The sequence below is a fragment of the Ochotona curzoniae genome, unplaced genomic scaffold, assembly GCF_017591425.1.
Source record: "Ochotona curzoniae isolate NIBS_2020 unplaced genomic scaffold, NIBS_Ocur_1.0 contig_4792, whole genome shotgun sequence".
Classification (NCBI taxonomy): Eukaryota; Metazoa; Chordata; class Mammalia; order Lagomorpha; family Ochotonidae; genus Ochotona; species Ochotona curzoniae.
The window spans coordinates 5,615,265-5,636,130 of NW_024466389.1; the positions used below are offsets into that span (position 1 = coordinate 5,615,265).

A 20,866-nucleotide genomic window follows, 5' to 3' on the forward strand; every position below is an offset into this window, starting at 1 on the left:
GGCGTGGGACTCACTTCTCCTGGAACTGCAGGAATCCGGGTTTGACCTGGGGCTTGGCGTTCTCTAGAGAAGTCGTTGCCAAGGGCGACGCGGGCAGGTGAGGCACTGACGCTGGGATCTGAGGCATCTGAGGTATGGCGGAAGCCAGCTGCTTCCAGGCAAGCAGAGTGGGGGTGGAGGGCACCGAGGCTGGGCTGGGCGTGGGCCCCTCCAGGGAGGACCCCGCCGGGGCTGCGCTGACCGCAGGCGCTGGAGGGGGCGACGGGGCCAGGGAAGCTTTGGTCTCAGCAGCTGAGGCCGGGAAGGCAGCCTCTGGGTTGCCTTTAGCTGCTCCTCCCTCAGTCCGGAAGTGGAAGCTGCGAAGGGCAGAAGAGGGCAGGTCAGCTGGAGGTTAAAGCCCCCCGCCCCATCCAGCAGGTCAGCCCTTCCCCAGCTGTGCTGGCCTCCTGCGCCCTGGTGGCAAGCCCAGGAGCCTGTGAAGCTCAGAGAAAAGGATGGAAGGCAAGCTGCTGTGTGTTATGAACATGGGCTCCTGGCTGGGCCTTCACGACACCCTTCTCCTACACCCAGTGTGTATGCATGTGCGTGTGCCCGTGTGTGGCAGCATGCCCTGCCTCGTGGGGCCCCTTCCTTCTGGAATCTGCCCTGAGGTTGGGAGGGCGGGACCCCCAGCACTCCTCGGCAGCTCTGTTTCCAAGGTTAGTTCTGAGTTCCAATTGAAGGAGGTGGCTGGGTTTGCAGCCTGGGACCTCACAGGGGTTTACAGGTTAATTTCACTGTCTGCAGGTGGAAGGAATCCAAAAATGGAAGAGGGTCTCTGAAAAGCTTCACCCAGGGGCCCACCCTGCCCTGCAGAAGGGCTCATGGCCCCTCCACGACGACTGCTTGGTCTCAAGGTGGGAGACCCTGGGGCGCCTACCGCGGGCATGGAAAGAGCATAGGGACCTGTGTCTGAGAAGCTCTTGGCCTGGGGGGACCCATCCCGGGGCGCTTTGGGAGTGCAGCCCCAGCCTCCCGGCAGCCCGGACCCGGCCTGGCTCTGTGGAAATGGGTTCCCGAGGACCCCCACTCACTTGGCATGCTTGATAGCCCCGTCCAGGGTGCTGAAGAGCGCGCCGCACTCCTCCACCACGCAGTGGAAGTGGGCCTTGTGCAAGAAGTCACACTGGGCGTCGCAGAAGTCCTTGGTGCCAAACCTAGCCGGAAGAGCCAGGCGGTCAGAGGCCAGCCGGGGCGCTGGCCCCCACGAGTGGCCAGTGAAGTGGGCAGCTGGGCTCCTGCGCCCTGCCCTCCCCACTGCCCTCCGCCAGTCCCTCACCTGCGCAGGTACACCTTCCAGGGCTCTGAGAGCTTCTCCTGAACCAGGGCCTTCACGGCCTTGCCCACGAAGGGCGAGGACTCGGCCGCGGGGCTTCCCTCTGCGTCTGTCTTGATGTTCAACAGGCTGCCGAGGCTGGGGTTGCCCTGAGACATCTGCGGGGAGAGAGGCCAAGTGTGGGCTGCGGGGACTGGGGACAAGGCTCCGGCTGCCCAGGGCTACTCAGCCCTCAGCTGTGCCCTTGGCTGTGGCTCCAGCAGGCCCCTTCACACAAACTCAGGCCAGGGCTGCGGCTTGGGGCATGGGCTTGTAGCCCTCTCACCCCAGACTTTGTGGCTTCCTGGCTATTTCTCTGCCAGAGGGTTTTGAAAAGCAGCTCAGGAGGAGTAGGGGGAGGGGGAACCCCTACGAATTCCTTGAGAACAAGAGAAGACACACAAAGGAGAACCCAGGGAGGTGGGGGAGGCGGGCTCCCCCAGAAGATCAAGACCCAGCGCACTGCTGCACAGTGGGAGGGCGTCCCAGGCAGGGGTGAGGAGTGCTGGGGGCTGAGGGAAAGAACCGGAGGGTAGCGGGGTAGGGTGGGGGGAATGGAGGACACGGCCAGTAGGAAGCAGAGGCTCCTGTCCCACCAAGGGCCAGGCAGGACGCCGCCCCCTGAGGTCCAGCCCAAGCCTGGCTCCCTGTGCAACAGTCACTTGCGTACAGTGACCAAATTAATCTTGCTGTAGTCAAATTTATCATGTGAAGGGGAAAAATATATTTGAGATGATGTATAATTTACAAAGACCCTGCATTATTTAAAATAAATATTCCAGTGTGCCCTCTCCGGAAGACGTCCGAGAACATTACTCAACCCGAAAAGTGGAAATTGATGCCTTGCTTCTACTTTCGCAGCCCCTCCCCCACCCCTTTTTGAACAAACAAAAAAAAGATAAAATAAATAAATAAAATTAATAACTAAGAGCGAAAAGAAGTTAAAGGGCCCTGGAAAAGCTTCTGGAACCCTCCATCTGAAGGGAAAAAAAAAAGGTGTCAGAGGCTGGGATATATTTCTTCAGCCAGTTCATTAAATTAATTTGTAAGCAGTGGCTCTGAAATTATATCCGATGAAAAATGGCCTCAAAATTTAAATGGTACAAACTCATCTTATTAGAGGGAAAACATTAAAAAACAAACACCTCCCCCCCCCAGCCCCCAGCCCAGCTTTAATTTCTCTGGGTGGGAAATGGGAGGCAAGTGATGGATGTTCTTACCTTATTCATAAGCGAGGATAAAAGAGATGAACTTGCCGGGACTGCATGGCCATTTGATTCATTACTGGAACACACAAACCGGGCGCTTCAGCTCAACCGGGTCGGTCACCCTCCCAGCCCCTCCCAGGGCACCCTGCAGCTGCTCGGGCTTCGCTGGGAGGGCTGAGCCCCAGCCGCTCCTCTGTGCCTGGAGCTGCAGCCTGGCGTCCAGGCCTCGCCTCACCTCAGCTCCTTCACAGTCAGGTCCCGACTGCGGTCCTGGGAGGCCTCGTGGGGGCCCAGGGGGCCAGGGTTCTCACTGGGCTCTTGCTTCACCTGGGCCGGGGGGAACCTGGCGGGGGCGGCCTGCTGTCCGCTTCCTACAGGGGAAGGGAAGGGAAGAGAGGTTCGGCCTGTTCCCGCCCTGGTCACCCAGCAGCGAGGGCAGTGGGCCGGCCTGGGGAGATCTGACAGCCGGTCAGTGACTCCTCACCGCCCCCAGCACCTGACGGGATTGTCTGCGACACATACCCCTGTGTGGCAATTCTTCAACTGATAATTATTGCAAAATTATGTCAAAGTTGTCCTGGCTCGGGGCCTCCTGGAGGAGAAGGGTGGGAGGCTGGGGAGGGGGCTGGGGCCCTCCATTTTCTCCACCAACTGTCACAGTCAATTTGTGGGGCTGCCGCTTAGGCTTTTATTAAAGACACTGTTAACACTGAGGGAAAGTGGCAGCTCTGGACTGGGAGCGGCCCCTGCACGGTCCCGGCCTGCTTGTTGCCGGGGCGACGGCCCTGCACACTGAGCATGCCCGGGAAGGGCATCTGCTATGTCAGGGCTATCAGAGCTGACGGCCAATCAGGGCGGTTCAAACGGAGTGACCTCGGCCGTCAAGCTGTCCGGGGCAGGGAGATGGGAGGCCAGCGGGCCGGGCTGGGTCCGAGGGGGTGCTGGGCGGGAAGGGGCCGCAGGAGGCCAGGCCGAGCGGGCCAACGAGAAGTTGCTGACAGCAACGTGTCCACTGCGCCTTCCTCCCCAATCCCCAAGTGACTGAAATATTAATTTGCCCCAAGGCGCTACAGCTGACAGAGAGCTGCTTCACAGACAGCAAGTGGCATTTTATTAAAAATCAAGGAAAAAGGCCCCCCTCCCCTTGACCTTTCTCGTAGGGGAAGGAGAGTTTTCAGAGGCAAAGAAAGTACTTGAGAGGCAGGCCACAGAGGCCAGCGTGGTCCTGGAGTGGCCCTTGCTCTGCTCAAGGCCCTGGCTCGAGGCATGTGGCCAGGCCAGGACCCCTGGAAAGGAGTGTCAGCTACTTGCAACCCAGAATATGAGATCCGGGTGTCCCTTAAGAGCTGGCCTCCCAGAAGCCCCCGAAAGTCACTTGCCAGCGGCTCCTGTGCCGAGCAGAGACCAGGTGGGGCTGCAGAGACCTGCAGGCTCCCGGCTGCTTCCCAGCTGGTCTCCAAGGACGCAGCGCATCCTGGGAGGCTATGTCTCCGTCACTGCCTAGCTAGCTGTCTGGGGACACCGCAGTGTGGCCTTTCGTTTGTAGTCCCTCCAGCTTGGGCCTGGCTCCCAGCGAGCACCCGGTAGGCCAGTTCTACCCGCATCAGCGGTTGTCGAATGACTGAATGAGACAAGCTGCATCCCAGACGGGAGCGGAACCCTCTAACAAGGATTTGATCACCCAGGTGGGGGAGACACAGAGACAGGAAGGAGAGAAACAAAAGCCCTTACAGGAAAATTTCAGGAAAAGAAGGGGGCGAGGTGGGGACTGCCCTGGAGTGAAGAGAACTGTGACTCCAGGGCCCGGCAACCCCTGGCCAGGTACTCGTGTTTCAAATTCAACTAATGTCAGTTAAGACGCAGTTTCTCTGTCATACCAATCAGCCAGCTTTAAGCGCTCAGTAGGCAACACGTGGCTAGTGGCTACCACGCCATAGAGTGCAGGCCAGGCTTCAGTCACTGCAGACAGGCTCTGCTCGGGGAGAGAGCCGCTTGGCCCTTGGCCTTGTCGCGCGTCCCCCCTGCCAGGTCAGCTGAGAGACCCTGGGGACGCAGGTCCTCAAGAGGCTCTCACCTGACATGTAAAGATGAGAAGATGGGCGGGGGGCCCCGAATGCCCCCATTCCACAAATGGGGAAGCAGAAGCTAGAGCTGTCGGGGTGGGTGGGGCAGGTAGACCTTATCAAGGGCCCTACAGAGTAAACGGACAGAGGCAGAGACCAGCCAAGAGAGGGTGCTGGTGGGCAGGAGTCTGTTCAACAACCCCTGCCCCACTTTGCAACCTGGGGCCACTGGGGTTCGGAGCGTGTACTTCCTGGGCAGGGTCCAGGCTGCTCACCTGGGTCAAAGGTGGCAGAGGGCTTGAGGGCGGCCGCGGCCAGTCTGGCCATCATGGGTGAGATGAGGCCCTTGCTTGCAGAAATCCTCTCCATGATGGAGGCTGGGGGCACGGAGACAGAGCTGACCGGGGCCGAGTCTGCCGCTCCTGAGGCCACCAGAGCAGGGGTGTCGGGGGTGGCCGAGGCTGTGGGTCCAGACGACATGGCCCCCAGGAGGCCAGGGGCACTGGTGGGCAGGGAGGCACTGCCACGGCCGGGGAGGAGAGGGAAGTAGGGTGTGGTGGAGGGCAGGCCGGAGTTGGAGAGGGCCAGGGCCAGGGGGACGGAGCCAGGCAGGCCCTGGGGCAGCAGCCCCGGGATCTTGCTGTTGGGAGGCTTGGTGGCGGTAGCGCCGGGCACGGCCTCGGCCGTGGAGGCCAGGGGAGCCGAGGGCTGCTGGCTGGTGGGAGAGGCGCTCAGGCTCGAGTTCTTGCTGCTCAGGGCGGAGAAGTCGACCAGGTCGTCGTTGCTGGACTCCTCGTGCTCCGTGTCCTTGGTGCCCAGCAGCGAGGGCGGCAGCCCCAGCACGCCCGAGGAGCGGATGTGCCGGCGTTCGTGCTTGCGCTTGTGCGAGGTCATCTGGCTGGTGGAGGTGAAGGTGAAGCCGCAGCCGGCACGGATGCAGTGGAAGTGGTTGGTGGCCTTGCTGTACATACAGCCCTCGTACTTGCACTCCTCGTACTTGTAGAACTTCTTGAAGCCGTCCTTGGCGTAGGCATCGTCCTTGATGTGGTAGCTTTTGTGCTTCTCGATGTCACACTTGTTCTTGAAAGTGAAAGTACAGCCGGGGCGCCTGGATGGCAACAGCGCCAGCCGGTCATGGGGCTGATTGAGACCCAGAGAAGGCCCCGCCCTGCGCCCCCTCAGCCCCCGGGACAGAAGACAAGGCTGGACATAGAGGCAGGGGCTCCAAGCATCCTCCACTTCCCATTCCTGCTCCCCTGGAGGAGGCAGGGTCCTCAGCGACCCTGGCAGTCCAGGGAGTGCCCCGGCCAGGTCCCCGCTGACCTGCAGTGGAAGTGCGTGGTCTTCTGCCCGTAGAACTGGCAGTCCGCCGTGCCGCAGTCCTCGGTGGCCCGGAAGCGCTGGAAGCCGTCGTTGATGAGCTGCGTGTTCTTCTTGTGGAAGTTCTCGTGGGTCATGACATCTGAGGTGCTGGTGTACACCTTGTTACAGCCCACCTGCGTGGACCAGAACACAGTCAAGGCGACAGAGCCTGGGCACGTGGGGCCAAGGTCGAGGCTGGGGTCACAGGAGAGTTTGGCAGTGGCTCCAGACCTCCAACTGGGGGCTTTGGGAGGTCGTTGGAGGCATCAAAGTAGAAGACTTGGAGTACGTGGCCAGTGCCCCAGACCTGTGCTGGGAATCGAGCTGTCTCCAGAGACCCTGGACCCTTCTCAGCCCAGCTGAGGAAGTCGGGCTCTGCCTGCTCGGGAGTCCCACAGTGCGTCCCACCTCTCAATCGCCAGCACTGGCCGCACACTGGACCCTGGAGGTCACCTTTAGCCTGGGGACTTGCTCAGTGGATGGTTCTTGGCCTGGGGCCCTCCCACCCCACCGCAGCTGGGGCAGGCAGGCAACGTTGCCATATTGAGTAAAAACCAGTGGAATCTGAACACTCGTGCAGGCTGGCCTGTGCCAGCGTCTGCACCATCTCAGAGCCCAGCGGGTGGCCCCCCTCTCCTCGTGGCCCAGGTTGTTTCAGAGAGGCCATAACAACCCCTGCCAAATACCGGGGGGAGGCACGGCGGCTGCTATTGCAACCCAAGTCGCTCCTCCTAGGCCTGACACCTTGAAAAAGCCCAGACTCGGCGTGGCATTAAAACAAAGAATTAAACAAAAACCTCCTCAGGAATCATCTGCAATGCTGCTCTTGGTGTTAAAGCCTGAAAAATGTCGGTCTGTATAAACAGCTCACTGAATTTTACCCACACCAAGTATGGCCATGGGAAGGTCCCGCCCTGGGCCCACCAGACGCTGTCCCAAGCCCGAGCCCCCGAGACTCTCTCAGCACACCGGGCGGCCCTGTCTCCGGGTCAGGGGGCAAAGGGAGGTGAGCAGGGGTGGCAGGCACCTGCATGCAGTGGTAGTGGGTGCTCTTCCCGTTGAGGTGGCAGCCGTGGTAGTAGACGCTGCAGTCGTCCAGTGGGCTGAAGCGCATGAAGCCATGCTGCAGTGAGTTGTCGCGCTTCTTGTGCATGTTGTAGTGCCGGATCACGTCTTGCTTACTCGTGAACCTCTGCCAGGAGACAACGCCGAGTTGGCAGGAGCCCGCCTGCACCCCACCCCCCACGGCCCCTGCCCCGTGTGCCAAGTGCGCCGGCCGGGTGGTGGCCCCAGTGCCCTCAGGTCACTGTATAAATAACCCTGCTCAGGGCTGCGGCAGTCCAGGCTGCCTGAGGCCAGTTCCCCGGCACGCTGGCCCCTGGAGGGAGCAGCTACCAAGGTTCCAGCATCACAGACCCTCCTCCTGGAAGTTGAGCCAGGCCAGATGCTGAAGGCAGAGGCCCTGACTGGTAGTAGCTCTCTGCTGGGTGCAGACTGCCCAGGTCCCACCTCCTCACTGGTGCCACGCTTGCCACAGGTGGATTTACACAGAAGCAACAGTCTGCCTGAGCCTCAGTTTCATCATTCTTAAAGTTGAGCAGCTACTCCCAACTTTGCAAGGCCACCAGAAAGACAGAATGAGGCAACGCCCAGGGGCTGGAGGTGCAGTCCTTGGTGCGTGGCATACTCCATGGCGGGCAGCTTGGATTAGCACCCCCAGGGCACAGATGGCAGCAGACCCTCTTCAGCTGGCTTTGTCGGCAGGAATCAGGGGTGGAGACTTGCTCCCTCCCTGCACAGGTGGCTGAGTGCAACTGAGCACCCCTGGACCCCACTTCCAGAAAGAGCCTTTCCCACAAGGGCCGTGGTGGGGGAACAGAGCTTGTCCCACAGCCCGGTACCTGGTAGTTGCACTCGGGGTCCAGGCAGTGGTAGTGCTCGCGGTACTGGTAGGCACAGTGGATATGCCCACAGTGCTGACTGCCGGAGAACCTGAGGACAGAAAGGAACGGGGTCAGGCCATTCGGTGGTCCCCGCCCCCTCTCCAGGGAGCATGTTGCAGGGCCCTGGGCCTGAGCAGCCTGTGCCTGGGGCCCTGGGTGGGGGGTGCAGGATGGAAGGGGCCACTGGCAGTACAGCTCTATTCTGCTGGCTCAACGCTTGCCAGCATTCACTTGGGAGCGAGTGCCTGCGGGAGGAAAACCCTTGGGGGTAGGTCCCGAGTCTGCTACAGACACAGGAGGGGGTGATGTGGAGCCCGGATGGTGGCCTTTTCTACAGCTGTTGGACCAACCCCCCACCCACTGCCCACCCTGCTCTGGCATGGCCAGCCTGGGCCTAGCCGCTGAGCGGTGTCACGGGGCTCTCTCTGTCCTGGGCTTTTCCCGACACTTGAAACAGTGCAGAGTTATGAATTTTTAAAGCCTAGCATCTGTTTGGCTTCCTGCAGCAGGGAGCTCTCTCCCCAGCCAACTCCACAGCCAGGAGCCTGCACCGCCTGCCTCTGCCTGCCTCCCAGGAAACCCCAGTGTGCCCGCAGGCCCTGCCACTCTGGCTGTGGTTCTGAGCCTCTGTGATGGCCGGCCCCGGGAAGGTGGTCTGAGCAGCCTACCTGTCCCCACTGAGGATGGTGGGGCAGTGAGGCGGGGATAGAAACCCCTCCCTAAGGGGGAAGCCGCTTAGAAATAAATATTGGAGCTCAAGCTGCCAAAGGGGGCCATCTGCTGATGCACTAATAATGATGATAATAACGAAGAGGAGACGGGACCAAGCAAAGCTGAACAGACACACGGGCTGAGGGAGGCAGAGGGCCGAGACGGGCGCAAGCATGATCCGGTCGTGCGCTGCCCCACCAGGTACTGGCAGCGAGGGCCTAACCTGGGGCAGACTGTGAGGCAAAGAGTACTCTATCTACGAATCTCGCTGTCTCTGGGATGGAAAGGGCTTGCTCTGGGGTCAGAGGTGTCAGAGCCTGGGAGAGCCATTTGGCCACACGTCACAAAGGACAACTGCCCAGATCCCGCCTCCACCCCAGAGGCCACCGTGACCTGTACCTTCCTCAAGATTCCATGCAGAGGCAAGACCCAGGTCAGTTAGGGGTCTGTGTACTCAGCTGCAGCTGGACTTGGCCATGGGGCCCCTTCCCCTCTCCTATACCTACCTGAGGTATAGGGTACTTAAAGACTGTATGGCCTGGACCACCCCCGCCAGGGCAGGATCTGAGAAGGCACGTGGGGAGAGTCGGGGACAGGGAGCGGGGATGGCCCACTCTGGCCCTGGCGGTCAGATGGCAGGCCCCTGGACACCCTTGACCCCACCCCACCTTCTCTCCATGCACGCTCCTCTCTGAGGGCCTACCTGGCGATATATTTCTGGTAAATGTTTACATCTTCACTGACAGCGGGTTTATCTGTGGGCAGTCCATTCCTGGTGAGAGACACACGGGGCACAGCCGATTAGCAGGAGTGGCCTCAGGCCCCTGGTACGGCCGGGGGCAGCTCCATGCTCGGGCCCTGGCTCTCTTGCTCTGTGGTGGCGTTCCCAGGCACCCAGGTCTGACCTGGCCTTGAGTCCCCCTGGCTCAGAGCCTTGGAAGCAAAGGGGCTTTCTAGCACAAAGGGAAATGAGGAGGCTGCTAGCAGGAATGGGTTACTAGATCCCCCTCAAGGAGGAAGGGAGAGGACGGCACCAGCAAGTGCAGCTGGACAGAAAGGCCCCCACCCTCCAGCCAGAGGGTCTGCCTAGGCTGACAGCCACCGCCAGGGTCACTGTGCATGGACGGAAGGGGGGGCCTAGCCACTCCCCGACCATGGTGACACATTCAGGGTGTCCGTTTCCCAACTCCAGCCCTCTAGCTCCCCTCACTGCCTCTCTAAAAGGCCAGGCCTTCAGCCCAGGAGCTGAGGCCACTACACGGACCTTCAAACCACCACTCAAGGCAGGCTTCTCTCTGCCCAGCACGAGGCCCTTGCAGCCCAGGTGAGGGAAGCCTGCCAGTGTGTGCTTGCCGGCAGCTGAGTGGCACACTCAAGTCCCTGGATGGTGAGCATACGAGGCTGTACTGGACGATGTGGCATGAACAGTGTGTGACCACCGCTGAGCACATGTGACCTTGGGGGAGGGTCCAAGAGTGGCTACACAGGTGCAGGAGTAAGCATGTGTGTGTGTACATAAGAGTATGTGCTTGCCGGCAGCTGAGCGGGTGCACCGGAGGTGGGCACAGGGTGTGAGCCGCCTGTGTGTCCACGTGCGACAGTAGGGAAGTGGGCCTCCTGCTTGGCCCCGCCCCAGGATCTGTGTGGCAGCGGGGGTGGGGGGCACCTTACTTGACAGTGGAGACGGTCCCAGTGGTGATGGAGTCTGTTTTGGAGAAGGTTGACTTCAGGTACTCAGGAGTGTTGAAGGACAGGGAGGCAGGTGGCTCAGGCCCCGGGCCAGGGGCACTGGGAGTGCTGGGCCCACTGGCCAGGGGTGCAGGAGGCAGGCTGGGGGTAGGCGGGACCTTGGTGGGGCCTGGCTTCTGGATGCCCCGGACGTCGTACTTGGAAGGGCGCCCCACCTTGCCTGTCTTGAAGGCAATGGCCCCGCCCATGTCGGGGCTGCCCTCTCCCGGTTTGAACAGGTGCAGGTACTTGACGTTTTCCAGGTCGTACTTGGATGGCTTCTTGTAGGTGCTCCCGTTCTGGGGCCGCAGGTTCTCGCCCGTCTTCAGTTTCTGGATGAAGAAGTCGTACTTGGAGGCCCGGGCCACTAGGCTCTGCATCTGGACGCTGCTGTGGGATGGCAGGGGCAGTATGGTGGCCTTGGTCTCCAGGTGCGTGGTGTTGCCAGGCAGCCGCAGGCCCGGCAGGGGGCCCACCACCTCCTTGCCGGCCCGCTCCTCGGCCTTGGCTCCATGGGCTGGCCAGGAGAGCTGCTCGCCGGCCTTGAGCTTGCGGATGTATTCCTCGTACTTGGAGAAACGGGCCCTCTTGCTGAGGGTCTCCTCCGAGGCGGGCGGCATGGAGGAAGTGGCCGCCTCAGGGGTGGAGCCTGCGTGCAGCTTTTCGAAGCTGATCTTCCTGGCCAGTTCATCCCTTGTGTTCTGGTCATCGTAGCCAAACATGCCCAGGAACTCAGTCATGGTGGAGGCCGCGTAGTCCCGCAGTGAGGAGGCCTCTCCTGTTGGAGGGTGCAGAGGAGAGGGTGAGCCACCTCTGGGAGGGAGTAGGTGCAGAAGGGACAGAAGGTCCCCCACCCATAGGTGGCAGGGGCCAGCTCTGGGAGGGGACGGAGCAGGACATGATCTATGGACATTTGGCTCACTTGTTAGGTTTTACGACTCTTAAATTAATTTGTTTTAAAAAAAAGTAATTAATACTGGGGTAAAATAAAACGAGTTCATCAATGCCAGGAAAATCAATTTCCTAAATGTTCTGGCCGATGGCTTTTCAGTACATTAAACAAAGTTTCATAAATGTCTCCGCTCTCTCGCCTTGGCCTAATATGAAAGAGAAGTCATTTTACTGGAAGTAAGGTCAAATCCCAACCTGCACGCTGGGGAGGGGGCGGTGGGCACAGGGGCTGGGCACAAGCAGCCATGACAGGCAGTGACCAGGTGGTCAGCAGCATGCCAGGAGCTGAGACACATGCTTGAGTGGAGCCAGGGTGGGCCTGGCTGGAGACCCTTCCCTGCCTGACCCCTCACATGGTGGGTGAGGGGCCACCCGTTCCCAAGTTGCTGAAGGCCCCAGGAACAGAGCTGAGGGGGCCCCCATGACTCGCTTATGGTCCCCAACTCTAGTCCAGATTTAAGTGTCCTCAGACTTCACTGTCACTTCCAGATTCTGCGTTTACACACAAGACATAGTCACCTGGGAAAAGTGGGGGACAGGGCAGGCAGGAGAGGTGGCCCTGCTGGGCCCAGGGCAGCACCCCTGAGCTTGGTCCACCCCTCCTGCCTCACATCTCCACCCAGGCTGGAGTTAAGAACCCCGCCGCGGCCTCCCTGTCACAGTCTGTCTCTCCCTGCCACACCTTCCAGCTTATTCACACAGCACACATACATGTAATCAAACCTATGTATCCACTTACACACACATCCTCACCTACAGAACATACACACACGTTCACACTTTTGTGTGCCCATATAACCTCACCTAGACACCCATACACATGTACTCACAATCACATACACACATCCTCTCCTGCGACACACATCCACACATCCACATACTCTGTGAGCACACACACGTTTTCACAGGTTCTAACCCATAAAGCTTCACAAACTCCACGCCCTGCTCCCTAGCATGGTGGTCTATGTCAGGCGGCAACGCCATTCCAACCCCTCAACCTCTCACCGCTACGGCTCTCCAGCCACACTCATTCCTCCACTGACACTAACATCCCACTGAGTGCCACACCAACACCACTGTCCTGTGTGGGGTATACACAGGACAGTGGCCCCACATGGTCCCAGGAAGGCTCCATATTCTCTTCCCCTCCTGTATAAGCCAGCCCCTCTTGGCACACTCAGTATCGTGTCTCCAGGCTGGCAGGGGGCGGGGGTGAGTGGTCTTACAGCAAAGGGAGGTGTTGAGCTGGTTTCCTTGTGTCCCTACTCAAACCTCCCAGGTGTGGGATCCTCAGAGCACATCTAGACGGGATGTTGGGCAGGAGCAAACAAAATCCAACAGCATGTCAGAGGTCCAGCACTGAGCTCCTGGGAGTGAGGGAAGGACGCTCACAGAGAGTCCCCTGGCACCCACACTGGACAGAGCAACTCGAGGACTGACAGACAGCCATTTCCCTGCAGAAGGCCAATGGGTCAGGTGCTGCCCTAACCTCAGGCTGTGGAGGGTGGGGGGCCAGCTGGGAGGGGTGGGCTGTGGCTGCTGCATGCAGTGGCTCAGGGACCAGGGAAAGGGGCTAAAAATAGCTGGAGGCAGCTGCACCCTCGCTATATATGGCAGGGAGACAGAAGGCTCTGAAGGGCAGGCAGCTCCGAGCAGCCAAGGGGCCAAGTGAGGGTCCCGGGGGCAGTTCAGAGTCCTGATGTCCTGACACAGTAGCAAGGCAGGTAGGTGGCAGTGCTTGGCAGGGCTCTCTCAGTGCCAGGGCCAAGGCCCGGGGCCAGGAAACCACCAGCAGTTCATGCCCTGCCCCTTCTGCCATGGCAGCTCTCCACGTCCCCAGGCTCAGGGCAGGAGGCTGTAGGTAAGGCCTGCTCCCCTCCCTCAACATGGCAGGGCTGGGTGCGGGTGTGGACGAGTGTTGAAGGGACAACTGCCACGGCCTTAAGTCCCTGTCCCTCTCCTCTCCACAGGCCCTGCACAATCACCTTGTCTCTGGCAGCGGCAAGGGCTTTCCCTATCAGAGGAAACTGAAGGTCACACTTTTCCTCATTGATCTTGCAATGTTTGTTAATTACTCTGTCACTGATGTGGCGAAGGATAATTAAACAGCTCTGTTTATATCTTATATGCATAATTATGTGGCTGCGCAGGGCTCCCCGCACAGGGAGGAGATGTGCCCCTCACTGCAGGGGGAAGGGGATAGGGGAGCAGGCAAGGGAGGCCTGAGCCTGGGAGGGAGGCTGGGGCTGCAGCAGAGGCCCCAGGGCCCAGGTGCCAATGCTCACCAGGGGCACCCATGCCTCACCTTAATCCCAGGCCAGCTTCCTCTGGAGGAGGAGCTGCAGGCTGCTGGGGCAAAGGGTCTGGGGATGCTAGAGAAGGCGGGCCTCAGCCACCCTGTGGGAGACAGGCAGCTAGACGGCTCCAGCCAAGGTGGTTGGGCAAGGCCCATCCTCATGGCCCAGGAAGACAGAGTCGCAGGAAGGAAGACCGAGGGGAGGGGTGGAGGGCAGAGACCATTCTAGACCCATTAAGGGGCCTCTCCGTGTTTGCTGAGAGATTAGCTCAGGATGCTGCCTGCTACCCTGCCCCGCCCCGCCCCCTCCTCGCCAGTTCATTTCCCTGCAGGAGTACCTAGATGGAGTGCCCCTCCCACCCACCCCACCTCTCCATTCCTCTTTGCCATCTGGCTGTGTGCTCATTGTCCGTCCATCCATCCATTTACACAACCATCCCGCTTCTTCCCCATCTACTCATTCACCCACCCGTCCCTCCAGCCATTATTTCTTAAAGACCCACTGGATGCAACTCCATTCTTGGGAAGCTGCCTTGTCCATCCTCTCCTTTCTCCCTGAGCGTGGATGTGGAGGCAGCACTGGGGACGGTGTGAGGAAATGGGTGTGCTCCCTGGACACTCTTCCCCTTTCCTGCTGGGCCCCCCTGGGGGACAGTGCCCTGGCCCGGCCCTCACTCTTCCTGCAAAGCTAAGATGCTCACCTGAAGGCTGCTTGGCGCTGGGCCCGCTGTCATCCTTGGAGGTCGCCCCGTCTGACGCCTTCTCTTCCAGGACACCGCCATCCTTGGGGGGCTCTTCCGCGTGGTCTTCCTCATCACTGCAGCCCTGGGGCTGGACCATGTAGACCCCCTCGGGTGGCAGCTCCAGGCCTTCACGGGACAGCCGGCCCAGCACGGGGGTAGGTGCTGGTTCTTCGCTGTACTCCCCGTTGACCCACTTCTCTATCACTGCCCGCCTCTTGTCTTCTTCACTGCGGGCCACCCGGGCCGGCCCCGATTCAGGGCCACCGCGTTCCTTGTCCCGGGGCCGCAGAGGACTGGCCTCGGCCTGGGAGCTGGCCTCGGCTCCCTTCTCCACCACCACCTGGCGGCTCAGCTTGGCGCAGATGGCATTGAGCTTCAAGCCGCCCTTGCGCTTGGCCGCCATCGCCGGCTTGCCTGTGGGCGGGTCAGTGCACCGGGTACCTTCGGCTGCGGGAGGTCAGGGCACAGAGGTGAGAAGTCAGCATGGCCCCGCAAACCCGGCCCCTCCCAACTCCATCCAGCTGCTCCAAGGTGGCTGTGCTCATGTGTTTGTCCCCCCCCCACACACACACAGGGCGCCAAGTTCCGTGCCCAGCGCACAAATCACTCAACCCTCAGAGTCCAGCACGGAGTTTGACACACAGCGGAGCCTTGGAAGGAAGGAAGGAAGGAAGGAAGGAAGGAAGGAAGGAAGGAAGGAAGGAAGGAAGGAAGGAAGGAAGGGTGAACGGATGGACCCTATGCACATGAGGGGCAGTTTTCTTTCCCATCACCAGGTCCTTCGGAGCGCTTCCTAGTCTGGTTGGACCCTAACCAGCTCCTCTGAAGGTGCTACACCCTCTGACATGTGAGAAACTGAGGCACTGGCGATGGGGGGTGGATGGATGCCCGGCCAAGCTGACACATGACAGCGCCGCACACACACACATCTCCAGGGAGGAGCCAGCCAGGAGCCAGGGCAGCCTGTGCCAACCTGTGTTCAATCGTCCTGGCAGCACTGGGGGTACTTTCTTGTCTCTGGTAGCTCCTCTCCTGGCCAAGTCTGCCTCACCCTCGGCCCCTGAGACAGCAGCGGTCTCGCTGGGCCCCTCACTTCCAGCCCCTCAGGATCCCCAGTTTTCCTCAGTCTCTTTCAGCCCACTGTTAGTCTTTCCTGGCCCTTCACTGTCTCTCTTGGGCTATTTTCTACCGCCCCGCCCTTTCCCTAAGCCTCAGTCAGCAGTACCCAGGCATGGAGGTCCCCTCAACTCCTGCTAGGGCCCCTTGTATTGCAGGACCCCGCTTCTTTGGCCATTGCAAGCTCCTGCAGTCCTGGTAGGCTTGGCTGTCCCTGGGGAGACCACTTCACAGCCCTGTGGAACCCCAGCTGGCACAAGGCTGGGTGTCCTCAGATCCGTATGGGTAAGGCTAGAAGCCACATTTATAACACCTAATCCCTGAACATGACAGCTTGCCACAAACAGAAACCTAATTCAGCTACTGAGTGCTGGCCACCCCCCTCATAGCTGCCTTGCCTGCCCCTGTTGTTGACCGAGGTCCTGAGGGTCCTGGGTTGGGGGGGCATGTGGCTGACTCCATCACCCAGCAGCCTGGGGCCTGCTTAAGGCCAGAAGGGCTGGGCACACGCCACATGCCCACACTCGTGTACACATCTGTTCATTGGTCCACAGAGCCTGTGGTGGCGCCTGGCTGGTGCGGTCTGAGCACACACTCTGTACAGGGGCCCACCTCCTGGCACTCTGAGCTCAGGGCGGGAGCCACTGGAGCCTTGGTGTTCCACGAGTGTCAGAAGGCCGAGCGGAGGCAGCTCTGCTCCCCAGCTCCGCGGTCAGAAGAGGCGTCTTCCTAATGGACTGACACCATGAAAACCCACACACCTGAAGCCCACGAAGAGACAGACTTACAAAGCAGCAGCCACACCTGTGTATCCTGAGCTGCCCCACGAGTGAACTTGACGGTGCATGCAGATAACAGGCCAGAGCCTCGTCCTGTAACCAGTGGCCAGCATGCATGGCTCTGCGACCTTCGGCCCCGCCCTGCCCCGCAGAGAGCCAGAGGGTCTGTATGGTGCTCCTGTCCTCTCAGTCTTGGGTCCCAGACCCTTGCCCTGGTTGGAGGCCCACTCTACCCTGTTGGTCACATCTCCAAGTCCCCAGGCACCAAGGCCAGTCTTCTCAAGCTGGTCGAGGGAACCTGACCATCGCATCGTCTCCCTTGACTTCCGGGGAACCAGTAGGCCTGCCGAGGAGGAGGCCTCACCTGGTCCCCTTTGTCCCCTACCCTGGATGGGGAAGGGAAACGAGGGGGTAGGGAAGCCTGCACTATTTTTACCAGGAGGTAAGCAGCCAAGTGTGTATGGCAGACGGCAAATGAATCTATAAATATTTATCCTAAGGAAGAGGGAAGCAAAGCTCCCAGGGCTGCACTTGCTGTAGTGACACCCCCTCACTGGCCCCCACCCATCCTGGAGCCTCCCCACACTTCAGCCCACCCAGCCCAGCCCAGCCTACCCTCTCCCAGCCTACCCTCTCCCAGTCTACCCTCTCCCAGTCTAGCCTCCGTGCCCGGCTTGGGCCTGCCTGGGCCCCCACCAGCTGTGATGCAGCTGTGCATCCAGGGTGCCCCTCCCTCTAGTCCCCAGGCCCCTTTGCTCCTGCCGACTCCCCTTACACCTGCCCTCCAGCTGCTGCTCGGCCCCAGCCCACCTGCCTTCCAGATGTTGCCCTCCCTCTGACTCCACTGCCGGTCCCAGGGGTGGAGTGGAGGCGGCGCGTGGGCCTGGGACACAGGGGCAGGAGCAAAGGCAGGCCTGTGCTCCTAAGTGGCAGCACGTGCGAGGCTAGAGCGTCAGGAGGCGGGCGTGGGCAAGTGTGGGCTGCGGGCTGAGCTGCCTGCTGCCCGCCTTCCGGCCCACCCCATCGGGTCTGGCTCTTTGCGACTCCATCAGAGCCCTGAGACCTATAGACCCCCCACGCCCCCATGGTCTGACCCCAGACTCCTATCCATGTAAACATTTCTCTGACTTTCTTCCCTAAAATATAAACGCTGGGCCAGGCCTCAATGGAAGGAAGCCATCCGTCCCCGGTCCTGTCACTGCCCCTTTCATCTCCTTCCCGCCACCAGCCTGCCCGCTGGTCTATTTACACTGGACACTTCCTCTGGGAACAATACTGCCCAGGAGGCAAGCTTGGGCCGGAGGGTGGGAAGGCAAAGGGACTCGTGTTCTGTTCACCAGGGACAGCAGACGTGGGGGTGAAGCAAGGGCGGGGAGGGGCAGGCGAAGTGGGCCTGGCAAGGCCTGGCACCTGGGTATGGGCAGAGGGCCCTCTCTGCTGCTGGCTGCTCTCCCAGCCTCTAGCTTGTGGCCCCAGTGGCTCTGCACTGGCCAGGGTGAACCTCGGGAGGTGGCACAGGACCAGGTGGTAGCCTGGCCACTGGGGTCAGAGAGTCATGAGCTCATGCCTGGCTCTGGGCCTGGGCAAGCGCCAACCCTCCTTGCAGAAGGGCGGCAGGACTGTAAGGTGAGCGGGCACAGGTCTGTGCCAAGCACAGGGCTTGGTAAGCAAGGAATGAGGTGAAGGCAGTTGAGTCCTGGGAGGTGATGAGAGTTGGATGCAGTACCACATGTGGCCCAAGATCCTAGGCCTGGGAACCCTCACCTAGCCTGAAGAGGCAGTGGGGAAGGAATGTCAGGAGACTTGGGAGGCTCCTCCACTGCAGCCTGAACCATCCCTACTGGGGCTCCAGACTCAGAAAGCCCCAACATCTGAAACCAGAGCTGTCTGCTGGGGGTTAGGGAGAGGCCAGAACTGGACTCTGCTTTCCGAACTCGTGATCTCAATGATGCCTCCCACCACCCAGAGGTGCAGGGTCTACCGCTATCCCATTGGACAGAGATGGAGGCCGATTCCGGAGCTGCAGACACACCCGGCCTGAGCTTACCCTGGCCAGAAGCTCAGGAGGACCAGGGTTCAGCGCCAGCCCCACTGATGATCCTGGGAGAGTTCCAAAGGGTCCTAGGCCTCCCCTTGGGGGCTTCCTTCCATCCCTGCCCCATTTCTTCCTCACTCTCACTTCCTGTTCCCATAACATGAAGCCCCCTAAAGTGTTAACTGCGATGGATAAAATGGTGCAGCAGATTGCTACAATAAATAATTTACTGATATTTATAAATATTCAAATCAGCCAGCTTCAGAAATCCAATGAAGGGAGGGCCTCAGGAGAAGGGGCCCATTATGGCATGGATCTCATCACTCCCTCTGAAGGCTGGGCAAGGCCAAGGCCCCTGCCAGTTCTCTTCGAGGAAGGGGGGCGCCTGTAGTTGCAGCTGGGCCCCTGGGCTCTTCATCTCCCAGCTCTCTGGGAAGTTAAGGGTAAGGTGGCTAGAAGGACTGTCCCCCTTCTCATGATCAGGGCCCTGTCCCCAGGCAGCCTCAAGAGCAGCAGAGGCACAGTGCCCACTGCCCACGGCCCTGGGTCTCAGAGTTGCTTGTCTGGTAACTGGCAGGGGGCAGCAGTCCCGGGGGCTGGGCTGGCCTGGCAGCCCCTCCCAGCTGTGAGTAATGCGTGTCGGGGCTGGGCTGCCTGTCAGCTACCAGGCTCCGGGTGCTTTATGGGCTCTGCCTGGTGGCTCTGAACTCCCTGGTAGGAAATAAAGTTCTCCCTGCGCGTCCCTTCTAAACATTTCACTCAGTGGAAACGGTGTTTAAGAAAAATGAGGGCATATTTCTTCCTAAGGATGCAGTATCCCCTTTGGGCGGCCGAACGCCCGCTGTATATCAGGAGGTGGGGAGGCAGGGGCCAGGAGCCAGTCCCCTGGGGTGGGAGCTGGAGGCCAAGGCAACTCAGGGGACATGGGCACTACCTAGCCCCTCTGGTGGCTGCCCTGGCCCGTGGCATCTAGAACCCATGCCCCTTCTGAGCCCCTCCTGGGCCGGGGAGCAGGCTGTGCAGTTTGCAGTGTCACTGTGGTGATGGCCCAGCAGCCCTCTAACTGTCCTGTCCCCGTTTCCAGACAAGGAAGCAGAGGTGGCAAGATTGGTAACCGCTTGTGGTCAGCTACATCTAGTGCTGGAGCCCAGCTCCCCAGGCTCAGGTACCCAAGGTCACGGTCTCAGATCCACTCATGCCTCCCTCCCACAGCCTTCGAAATAGCTGTCCCAAGTCTCAGGGGTGGCTGTGTTACCCTGTAAGAACTTGGACATGGCGGGTCCTGGGTCCCAGGTTGGGGGGCGCTGACACTGCAGCCATCCAGCACTCTTGGCACATTCTGCCAGCCAGAATCCTGAGGCTGCCGTGTCACCGAGACAGGCACTTCTGACTCTTATGACACAGGCTGTACGGTTTGGACGAGGGGATGGGTGTTAAAAAGCCACGGAAAGAGCCATCATCCTGATAGAAATGTCACAGAAGCAGCAGGTCTGCAATCGAGGGAGGGTGGCCAGACTTGAGCTCCCCGCATGCAGAGGCCCCGCCACCCTCCAGCCCTCTGCTCCGCCCCCTCACAGCCATCGCCACCTAAGTCATCTAAGCAGCTTCCTCCTGGCTCCTCGGCTGATCCTTCCCCCACCAGGATCTGCTCTCTGGGACACGACCCCGCCTCCCCTCTCGGGCCCACTGCGCATCGGGACAAAAGGCACCCCCAAAGGAGCATGCCCACTGGGGGTCCTCAACAGCTCCAAGTCGGGGGAGTAGGAGGGGCTCACCTCTAGGCCCTAGCTTGCCCCCCTTGTTTATTTATTTATTATGATTTTTTTAGTCCAGTTAAAAGGTTTACTATCCAGACGCGTCTAAGTGGCCTCACTTAGCGTAAGTAACTCTATAAATCAGGGAAACTGTTAGCACCCACTGCACAGGCGGGCTATCAATCTCCCAACAGGAAGGGGAGGAAAAAGAGAGTTACCACCCAGGGGAGATTTAAAACACGCACGCAGTGAACAAACGCACGTGGACTGTGTGCGCCTGTGAGTTCACACACACTTGGCTGTGAGTGGATGTGTACAATCCTATCACACGCACATGAGCACAGGTGGAGCAGGCCAGGAACGCAGTGCTGCGTGTGGTCAGGCTAACAGAACACAAACACAGTCTGAGCAGGGGAGCCTACTGGGGAGCCAGGGCCCCTCGACACCAGGCTCTCAGTGCCCACAGGCCCCCGGCACCAGGCTCTCAGTGCCCACAGGCCCCCGGCACCAGGCTCTCAGTGCCCACAGGCCCCCCGGCACCAGGCCCTTGGTGCCCACAGCGTCCTATCTGCTGGCTGGTTTTAGAAGGGGTCTTTTTGGTCCACTCTGCTCTTGGTGGCCCCACTCTGCAAACCAAAAGGGACTGAGCAGAGAAACTGTGAGTGGCAGGCCACCATGATGCCCAGGCGTGTGGGCCTTCCACGGTCGTGCACACCACACACACAGCACTGAGCTGCAGAAGGGCAACACCACGGGGACGGGTGGTTGGCTGCCCTGCAAAGAACCAGAGGCCACGAGGCTAGCGCCAGCATCCAAACAGCTG

The 20,866-nt window shown here is 60.2% G+C and overlaps 1 protein-coding gene across 1 annotated transcript in view; it reads right to left on the minus strand.

The window, feature by feature from the left end:
- The window catches only part of CASZ1 (castor zinc finger 1), a 48,499-nt gene that overhangs the window by 7,413 nt on the left and 20,220 nt on the right, over nucleotides 1-20,866 (minus strand). Inside the window, exons 3-14 of the mRNA XM_040987899.1 lie at nucleotides 14,318-14,806; nucleotides 10,313-11,147; nucleotides 9,345-9,413; nucleotides 7,889-7,979; nucleotides 7,015-7,179; nucleotides 5,949-6,121; nucleotides 4,901-5,733; nucleotides 2,798-2,933; nucleotides 2,575-2,638; nucleotides 1,319-1,473; nucleotides 1,074-1,196; nucleotides 15-356 (exon numbers count right to left, since the gene is read on the minus strand). Of these exons, the coding sequence (XP_040843833.1) occupies nucleotides 15-356; nucleotides 1,074-1,196; nucleotides 1,319-1,473; nucleotides 2,575-2,638; nucleotides 2,798-2,933; nucleotides 4,901-5,733; nucleotides 5,949-6,121; nucleotides 7,015-7,179; nucleotides 7,889-7,979; nucleotides 9,345-9,413; nucleotides 10,313-11,147; nucleotides 14,318-14,806 (3,475 nt within the window). The remainder of the gene's footprint in view (nucleotides 1-14; nucleotides 357-1,073; nucleotides 1,197-1,318; nucleotides 1,474-2,574; nucleotides 2,639-2,797; nucleotides 2,934-4,900; nucleotides 5,734-5,948; nucleotides 6,122-7,014; nucleotides 7,180-7,888; nucleotides 7,980-9,344; nucleotides 9,414-10,312; nucleotides 11,148-14,317; nucleotides 14,807-20,866) is intronic.